General features: G+C 38.7%; 1 protein-coding gene across 1 annotated transcript; it reads left to right on the top strand.

Moving 5' to 3' along the window:
- The first annotated feature begins 1975 nt into the window (after positions 1-1975).
- Positions 1976-2931, top strand: LOC134215326 (uncharacterized). The gene is made up of 2 exons (XM_062694542.1): positions 1976-2193; positions 2253-2931. The coding sequence occupies exons 1-2, from the start codon at positions 2043-2045 to the stop codon at positions 2753-2755; spliced, it is 654 nt and encodes a 217-aa protein (XP_062550526.1). The 5' UTR covers positions 1976-2042; the 3' UTR covers positions 2756-2931.
- The last annotated feature ends 7865 nt before the right edge of the window (positions 2932-10796 follow it).

Below are 10796 nucleotides of genomic sequence, written 5' to 3'. Positions count from 1 at the left end.
AAATTCCCGAAGCAAGGCCTTTAGATCTACACGCGTAACCAAAGATCTGTCCGCTTGTTTCAACTTAGGCTTTGAACACAATCCATTCTATGAGTTACACAGAGCATGTACCATATTTGAAACAGGCGGACAGATCTTTGGTTACGCGTGTAGATCTAAAGGCCTTGCTTCTGATTTTAGATGACCAATAACTTGGGCTTTGAGCACAATCTATTCTATGAGTCACACAGAGCATGTACCATATTTGAAACAGGCGGACAGATCTTTGGTTACGCGTGTAGATCTAAAGGCCTTGCTTCGGGATTTTTTTGGGTGACCAGGAACTTAGGCTTTGTACACAATCTATTCTATGAGTCACACAGAGCATGTACCATATTTGAAATAGGCGGACAGATCTTTGGTTACGCGTGTAGATCTAAAGGCCTTGCTTCGGGAATTTTTTGGATGACCAATAACTTAGGCTTTGAACACAATCCATTCTATGAGTTACACAGAGCATGTACCATATTTGAAACAAGAGGACAGATCTTTATAGATCTCAAGGCCTTATTTCATAGATCTCAAGGCCTTATTTCAGGAGATTCTTGGATGAGCTTGAACATAAATCGGAACACATTCCTGGTTTCATATCACAAAAACCATGTACCATATCACAATATATACTAGCGTACTATGACCTACAAACAACACCTAGCAAACAGTGTCCGGGGCCATTATAAGTGCCAATTTAAAATTTTCTATGTCCCCAGTAGGCACCGGCATAAAAAATGTTCTAAGTCCCACATATAAAATTTTCTAAGTCTAACCTATTGGGTTTTTTACGTCGTTTTTTTTTTAAAATAGCGCAGTTTTTTTTTACGTCGTTTTTTTTTTTAAATAACGCGGTTTTTTTTTACGTCGGTACCGCGTAAAAATATCCGCGTAAAAAAACCGCGCAAAAAAAAAACCGCGTAAAAAAAAACTTCAGATCCTGAAGTTTTTACAGGAATTCCTTCTCAAGTTCCTACAGGAATTCCTCCTGAAAATCCTCCTGATGTTCAACCTGAAAACCCTCCAGCAATGCCTTCGGAAATTCCTTCAGAAAATCCTTTGCGCAAAAAAATATGCACATTTTTTAACATTACGGTGATTCATATGATCAGGAAAATTCTTACGAAAATAGAATGTTATAGTTTTGCTTGGCCATGTCTAACAGAACATATTGTCGTATTAATTTCTGAGTTTAAGCGTAGTTATGGATCTCTGAATTATTCTTCATGGATGCTCCTGAATTATTTTATAAACTATTTGAAACAATCAGATACTATTTAAGGATTATTTTTCATTTCATTTCCAAAAGAATATAGAGGATTTTTTCACGTTTTCTTGGCAGTAAGAAACAAGAAAAAACAAACGTACAATTTGTTTCATTTTCTCTTCCACTGAGTTCAAACGAGAACAATATTTTTCGCCAAATCAATGCATAGATCGGTAAGGTTTAGAAACAGTGACGCTACCAAGTATCCAACCGCTCCTTTTCTAGGTGTGAGATGAATACTTCCAGCCGATTTCCATTTTGTTTGCACACTTGAAATTTCAAATGATCATCTTTTTCAGCAAAAACAGCCATAGGTCGATTTCGAGCCTAGTGGTAAAAGCTTTTGAAGGAAATTCTACCCTCGCCGATGGCCGAGCCATACCAATGTCACACGCCGTTAATTGACGATTGCCCGGTTATCATTTTGAACCAGCCCTGTAGCGGCAATAGGCCGTTAGTGAGGCTGACCAGCGTGGTGCTTATTTGCACTTGTCACCATGCGTGCCGGCCGGTCACACACGTATCGTGTGTATGAGTGTATATGATCAAACAATTAGAATTCATGTAATAAAAAGATGTTGGCTCTTTTTCTTGGCCAAAGTGTGTGAGATGGAGACAAAAAATCATCCGACAAGAACACTCCTCGTATAAATAGCTACAAAAACGGGATTTTTGGCCATTCATTGATACCGAGTGCATAAATTATCATCGTCGAGTTGAACCAAGTAAACGAATTCTAGAGAAAATGGCATTTTTCAAAGTAAGTTATTTAGTCGTACTAGTGACGGTCAGTGCAGTGCTAAGTCAAGAACTCAAGACCGGCGGAAGTATAGAATCGGCTGAAGAGAAAGATGATCTTGAAGGAGCAGAAACGATAGTTCTCGGCAAAAAGTTGTGTAAGACCATTCGATACCAGTGATAAATGCGTAAGGAACTAACACGTGTTTTCTTACAGTGCTCCTTGGAGGATTAGGTCTAGGTGGATCGCTTGGTGGTGGGTTGGGAGGTGGATTAAGTGGAATCGGTAGTAGGTTGGGTAGTCTATTGGGTGGTAGTCAAAGCGGCAGCTATGCTCCAACATATGCTACAAGCTACGTAGCTGTACCTGCTCCTGAACCCGCACCGATTGTATACTCGGCTCCAGCTCCGGCCCCAGCTCCAGCGCCTATTGCTTATGCCGCTCCAATCAGGTACGCAGCCCCGGCTCCAGTTACGTACTCGGCTCCGGCTACCATCACGTACGCAGCTCCACCACCTCCACCACCACCAGCACCAATTCCAATTACCTACTCCGCGCCTGCTCCCGTCCAAGAACCAACAATTTCCTATCAGCTCGTTGGATACCTGCAGCCCGCCCAGCCTCAGCCCGTGACGTACACAAGTCAGGTTACCTACAGTCAGGGCCCACCACCACCACCACCAGCCCCTCTGGTTTCACTGCCACCATGTGATCATTGAGATTTTCGGAAGCCAAGACAACAAGTGTTCATAACTCCCATCACCGCCAGTTTCTCTAGCAGAGATACTAAAATGCTCTTATATCAGTAGCTGATATTACGTAATTTTAGCAATTTTTTCAACAACAAATTTGTGTACGTTTTATGTGAGAATATACCATTTAAAGAAAGCTGAAAGGTTAGTTTTGTTCTAGTTGATGATATGTTCTCATCCCAAATCAATATTAGCATAAAATTAATCGCATCAACAACAGTGCGCTCATCCTTGCATTCTAAAACTCCACTAAAATGGGTTTCCTAAAGGCAATCAGGGGAACTGTTCCCGTTTCTATCTCACTGAGCATATATTCATCTCATCGCAAAAGAAAAAAATACAGAGACAATCTCGTTGCTTCTGTTTTGAACATCATAAATGTGGGAAACCAATCAAATTTCTTTTCCTTGCTTTGTTTTCAATGATATGAACATAGGAGTCATGAGATAAAGTCCAAGAGCAATAACAGTAGAAGCGCATAAGTATGAGAATACAAGAGGCGCTGTTATCCCATACAACATTTTTGGTCAACATGATTTAACCATAGTAACTCAGTTTTTGAAAATTGGGCTACTGTGATGAAAACATGGACATCTTACACATAAAATCTGAAAGGAGTGGAGGGTGCAATTTAGATGTTTAGCGCATCTCAGTTAGCCTTGGAACTGAAAGCGTAACATTGACGGACGTGACGAATTTAATTCTCGGACCGCTCAACTAAAATTTCTAGACTAACATTTGAAAAAAGCGTAACAACAAAGATTTTTCCCGTCCTTCGTCGGCTATGTAAAAAGCTATATATATATATATATATATATATATATATATATATATATATATATATATATATATATATATATATATATATATATATATATATATATATATATATATATATATATATATATATACAGACGAAGAACCAAAACGATATCATTTTTGCTGTTACGCTCTTTTCAAATATTAGTCTAGATTTATCAAATTTATTATTTTTTTCAATTTCAATTAATTGAATCAACATATGAAACTATGCAGCAGCATCATCACCGTCTTAAACGAATTAATGAATTTGAACTCAATTTTATTAAGGTTTTGCGGAGAACAGCTAGGGTAGAGAACCAATTGGGCAGCACCCCCTATTCCCGTCAGCAACGTTCATTACTCGAGCGCATTACAACCGAATTACTTGTTTTTTAGTACATGGTTAGTTTCTGTCGATATCTAGTGATATACAAACAATCAAAACATTTGGTTGGAACGCGGTCGACATTGCGGAACCTTATTAATGTTGCGGACGGGAATAGGGGGTGCTGCCCAAATGGTCCCGCTCCCTATATAACACGTAAAGTATAAACTGTTCTGTTTTGCATGACAACAAATAAAGAGGCATTCCTTACATTAGTAGTAAGACGCGCAGATGCAAAGAAGACTGTGCTATGAAGTTGGCGACTTCTAGGGGTATGCATAGAGCAAGCATAAAATTACTGACGGATTACTTACAGTAACGTCGTAGGTATATTTACTGTAGAAATGCGCATGAGGAACACTAAGCGGTGAAATGGCAATGTCCTTACTATGGAATGTTAAGCCAATGAAGAAGAAAAGTTGGAGAAAATTCAATCGAGTACCCCATTTTTTAAGTCTAAGGAGGTTAAATTGGCTTACCATCGTTAAGAACGTCGCTAAAACGAAAAGAAAATACCTCAGCGAATCGATAAAAATTTCTCAAGCGATCATAAAATGAAATGAGGTGTTGAGGATTCCACTTCAGTGGAATCGCTTATATCAAGTTTGTAATGATCTCTTCCAGAGACACCGAATCAAGCTTCACACGTTTTCAAATTTATCAAAAATATGTAGGTCTGTTGCTAGTTTAAAATGTAGCGATCCATCTTTTATCGTTTATCGTCGATGCACAACATTTCCGTATCCCATTGGTTGCTACCCTTGACAATGGATCTTATGAGACTCACAGTTTGGATAATTCATTAGTGAAATTTCCGAATCGTGCTAATTGGTTGCTTGTGGCTTTGAGAAGTGTTTCAATTGAGATACGGATAAACAGGTTTATCAGCCGCTTTAGACAAGCTCAGTGTTCTTTTTCCTAATAATCATACGTCATCGATCAACTTATGTTTTCTACTCTCTCCCGCTAGGTATATCGTAGTAATGTGCCAAATGTGTCTTAATTGGAAATGTAAATTTGAAAAGCTTAAAAATTAAGTTTACCGTACTGCCATGTTTCGGTAAACCGAGAGGCTATAAAATCGCACCAAACATGAAATGTTTCCAAGAAACCTGAAGTACCGTGTCATACACCATTCAACTCAGTTTGGCATATTAAGGCAGTGTCTGCATGTGCGTTAATTGGATATATCTATGAATTGAAGCTATAATTCCAATTAGGAGTTGGTCGCATTCCAACCAAATGAATTGATTTTTATACGTCTTCAACCTACAAATACTAATCTTGAACAAATAGAACCGAATTTGATTGAAATGTTTCAGTGCCTTTTTAAGAGATAAGAATTTTTACAATAACTGAGTTGAGCAACGTTAGTTAAATAGGGGAACGGTTCGCCACTTCATCTCATAGCTCCTATTTCCATCCCATCAAAAACAAAGCAATGGAGAGGAATTTGGTTTGTTTATTATTGTTGTGATTTTTTCAGCAGTGAGCCCGCATGTTTACAAAAAGAATCGACGAATTTGGTGCCGTATTTCTTTGTTTAGCGATGGGATGGATATATGTACAGTGAGATGGAGATCGGAACAGTTCCCCTATGTGTTGTGACAAATTAGAACTTATATACTCCACTTGGCACTCGGTTTAGCCAGCAGAACCCCAACCATTCAAAACTACCTATATTTATTAGAATATGACTGCCTAGTGCCTTTGAACGCACTTCAATCCCATTCTTGCTGAATTTCATATTTATATGAGACACATATGCGAAAGTGGGTAGAATGCATCAAAGCTGATCCAACCGAAACGCTCTACATAGGCTCTACAATACAAAACGGTTCAAAATCCACATAATTTGAAAACGCATGCTTTATTGAAATAATTAATTAACACTAAAGTGCGTTACCTCCAGTTGGGAATTTTCTTGTGCCCAAGGGTATATCGCGAAGGTTACATTCATTTCATTTCATTTATTCAGACTAAGGCCGAAGTGGCCTGTGCGGTATATAAGAGTCTTCTCCATTCGGCTCGGTCCATGGCTACACGTCGCCAACCACGCAGTCTACGGAGGATCCGCAAGTCATCTTCCACCTGATCGATTCACCTTGCCCGCTGCGTACCTCGCCTTCTTGTGCCCGTCGGATCGTTGTCGAGAACCATTTTCACCGGGTTACTGTCCGACATTCTGGCTACGTGCCCGGCCCACCGCAGTCGTCTGATTTTCGCGGTGTGAACGATGGATGGTTCTCCCAACAGCTGATGCAACTCGTGGTTCATTCGCCTCCTCCACGTACTGTCCGCCATCTGCACCCCACCATAGATGGTACGCAGCGCTTTCCTTTCGAAAACACCAAGTGCGCGTTGGTCCTCCACGAGCATCGTCCTGGTCTCGTGTCCGTAGAGGTTTACCGGTCTAATGAGCCGAATGAGCGTTTTGTAAATTGTCAGTTTCTTGCGGAGTCCAAAGTACGTACGATTTCCAGCCACTATGCCTCTCCGAATTTCTCTGCTGGTATCATTTTCGGCAGTCACCAGTGAGCCCAAGGACACAAATTCTTCTACCACCTCGATTTCGTCACCACCGATGCAAACTCGCGGTGGATGGCTCACATTGTCTTCTCTTGATGCACCCACCAGAGGTAGTACACTCAATTCAGCTGTTATTGGTCGACGGTACAGCAGCAGTGCCTTTCTCTGCTTTGTTCTCTCCGAGGCAGCTAAGTTGGTTGCGACGAGACGGACGCATGGAGAAAACAGAACTGTGCAATAAAAATCCTATTCGACTAGATGCTGATGTCATATTAGAAATTTGCAGACAGTACACGTCGAAAGAAAATCCTTCCGCACGCGATGGCAATGGCAAATCAAACCACCTTTCCTTTGCCTGTGGAGATATATCAGCTTCCACACTGATATTCTTCCCTCCCCCTTCATACGGGAGCTTGGCAGAATGAGGAAGGTCGTGCGATATGTGCCATTACAAATATTGCCCCCTCCGCTCGCTTTCAAATCGACTTCTATAAAAACATTCTTCATGCCTGCCGTATCCTAACGGAACTACCAATTCTATACTTTCGCCTCTAATTCTATCATGAACATGTACGTCTAAGTTTGGAAGATGATATTAGCATTCCACAGCACAAATAATGTTTGGTTTCTAGTAGGTATACAAAACATTTTTTATTCATCACCCTTGAATCTTGACATGGGTGAAACTTAACATAAAGTTATTTTTATTATTTATTTATTATTTATTATAAACAACATTGGGTTTTCGACAATTTTTGACAAAGTTCATTAATAAAAAAGTAGAATTACTCCCTCGCATTTCGATACGAGATTAAAAATTTCATTAATAAAAAGGTAGAATTACTCCCTCGCATTTCGCTACGAGATAAAAATATAGGCTTTCATCTTTCTAATGCAGGCTAAAGATCATCCGCACTCGTCCGCAAACGAATTTGCGAGTAATTTCAAAATAGGGTATCTGTTCCTATATCAATAACAATAAGCCAATGCGCAAATGAAATGCATTTATTTCTCACCCAATAATCAAGAAACATGAGAATAATTATGCTCGGCTCACGTCATTTTTAATTGATAACAATTTGGTAACTTCAAAAATGAAATTGTTATCACATTATAGAAGTATTTAGCTAAAAAACATCATCACTGCCATGCACCTATTTCAATAACATTCAAAAAAAGTTAATCCTATGCCTGTACCTATATCAATAATACTGTTTCCAACATAAAATACGCACACTATTACTTGTGTGTATACGTAACGATATGATTGCAGTGATGCCGAATTCTTCAATATTTTGAATTTGAGTTGAAATATAATTACAAAATTCCAGTTTTCGTTGTAGTTTTCCAACTTATCAGTTTAATTTTATGTTTGTCATAGCTTATCTCTTCGATATACCTTGTTTTACAAACAAAAGAGTTGAATTTCACAGTAAAAGTTCATTCAAGCAATTTTGAAATAAAAATCTAGGTCGGCAACCCTTGCCGATGCTGCAAGCCATGTAAATAGTTTGGAATACGGACAAGAATAATTTAGACGTTGTTCGATATAAACCTATATCAAACTATAGGAAATCGCGTTAGTTTTTCAAATATGATTATATTTATAGTGAAATTGTGATGTGCTCTATGTGTTGTGAAGTGTATTTTGAAAGGATTCATTCGTTTTAGCTTGAAATTGAGTGGAAAACAACGGCGTGAAAACAGATGAATCTGCTAGTAGCAATCGAGCAGTGCATCAAATCAACAGTTCAGAGGTAGGAAAATGAAAATGAATGTGTTTTATAATTTTGTTTTTAATAATTTGAGTCTTGTGAACTAAAACATTACTCAAACGGAATTTTAAATAATATTCCAAACATTGGAGAAGGTGGTCTATTCATTATTGTGTACATATGATGTGAGAAATTGTAATCAAATTAATTTTTTATTTGGTTTATCGACGGTTGAGATTAATATACGGGCTGTTATTAATATGGGAACAGATACCCTAGGTTGTTTTCATACTTTCCGCCATTGTTGTCAACTGTACATAGTCTGGAAATTTAGGCAGATATCTTTTCTAGTTTCTCTAAGCATTCGTAACATACAAAGGATTAAATGCAAAGGAAACAATGTCTACTTTTCAGATCCTCATTAGTCCAATTGGTAGGCTCAAGTGCTGTTGGGCGTTATGGAGCCGATTTAAAAAAAACTTTTTATTACAGTTTTGTAGTCTAATGCTCATACAATAATGTTTTCTCTCACCTCCTTCCCACTATTCAATCTCATGAAAAATCAAAATATCAATTGAGTTGAATTCACTTTTGGCGATTGCTTTAAAAACAATGGATACACTATGCCCAGGGAGTCAAGAATGTTTCCCACCCAAGAACATTCTTAACCGAACCGAGAATCAAACTCGGCATCTCCGAATTGGCAATCCTGCGCCTTTGTACGCAAGACTAACTGCAGACACAAATCTTGAATACATTAAAGTTGGTATTATATAGGGGGTTAAGAACTAAACCATTAACAACTAATAAGACTATTAAGACTAATGATGTACAAGTACTGGTGATCTCATTTGTTAGGTCATACTGGCGTCTGCCACGTCAGAATGCAAGTCTATGTAGGGAAGGGGGAGGAAATGATTATGCAATCACTCGCCCACTGCAAGCCGAATATACCTCTGCACTTGCCACGAGTTCATGCGGAATTTTGTTGGAATTTTTGGGTTAGGTTCGAGAGGCAGAGGTCCGTCTTGGTTAACAAGCTGCCAATGTGATAGATAGGAGAAAGCAACTAATGGTATTTCTAATTGAATGTAGGAAACGAGCTCTATAGTTCATTTCCAATTCAAGCAGATTATTGTTAGAATACTCAAGTTGAACGTATAGGAATAGTAATGGAAACGGTTTGGAAGTCCATTTCCAGTTCTAGCAATTGCTAGAACATGAGAAATATAGAGAAAGATACAAAGTAGGAGAATGGAACGGACCTGGGATTGAACCTACGACCTCCTGCGTATGAGGCAGAAGCAGTAGCCATATGACTACCAAGCCCGTTCTGAACAGCTTGAACCCATGGAAAGAAACATTTTCTCACCATAATGGATCCCATGCTTTTTTAAACAAGATGATTTGCAGAGGCATCCTCATGTGTGTGTGTGTTATTACAATCTAACTCCCACTGTTTGGCAGTGGCATTATGGATAGAATATTCGTGCAACTATTTAAATTTAATATAATTGCTAGAATCTTAGATCCGGGAGGTAGAAGGTGATAGCTCTATTGTAACTCCTATAGCCCATTTCAAGAACGCAAGCATTCCGAAGCTATAGTCGTGTACAATAAGCCCCGCGTGATTACACCCATATATCATAAGGATATCTGAAGTGCATTCACACTTCCTGATCCTTGCGCACAAACCAAAAACGTCACTGATCCTTGCGCACAAACCAAAAACTTCCTGATCTGCCAGTTCTACAAAAGAGCGTCACATTACATGTTTTTCACGAAAACTGAAGTTTTACTGAAGCTGAAACGGAGCACTTTTTTGCCACTTTCACTCGCGATCGCCGCAAACTTCAATTCCTCAAAATTTAAAAATTCACAAATTAAAATTAAAAATTGGAAATTATCATACGGACAACAAATTACACACACACGCATCCGAAGAGCTGACCGAAAGCTAAGAAAATCACTCGAACCGCTACCTGTCGCACCGAAAAAAATATACACCGCCGGAAACACGTAGCACCGTAAAAATCACTCGCACTAGGATTCCGGGGCCACAACCAGCCGAAATAAGCAAAAAGCGCTGGAGAAAATTCGTGTGAACGAACATTTTTGACGTCTACCTTCGCGAATGGTTACTACGATCCATCTCTGATTTGCAGAGGCATCCTCATGAGTGCAAAAAAATAGCAGACTTTTGTTTTACTCATTTCTATGTTTCCGATCCAATTTAATGTTGTACGTGAGTATTATGTTTTGGGAAGCTTTCGCTACTAAAAATATCATAAACGTGTAAAATAGAAACTTAAAATCTAATGATTTGTTTTAAATCGCTTAATGTTAACCTTTCTGTAATATGCCTTTTTCAAACGTTACGCGAAATTGTTCAATTTTCACGCTCCCCAAGTGAATCAAAAACAAAACCGAGTTAACAAATGAACTGCCATGGAGCTGTCTCTTCTGTATCAGTTTATTATCCACTTTAATTTTAGAACATAACATGAGAGGTATTTTATCACTGGTAGGTGAATTTGCATTGGCAGAAATGTTCCAAAATTAATTGTTACTATGTTTT

This window comes from Armigeres subalbatus, chromosome 2 (genome assembly GCF_024139115.2).
Source record: "Armigeres subalbatus isolate Guangzhou_Male chromosome 2, GZ_Asu_2, whole genome shotgun sequence".
Taxonomy (NCBI): Eukaryota; Metazoa; Arthropoda; class Insecta; order Diptera; family Culicidae; genus Armigeres; species Armigeres subalbatus.
The sequence above is the reverse complement of the archived record's forward strand: the minus strand, read 5'-3'. Positions and strand labels throughout refer to the sequence as shown.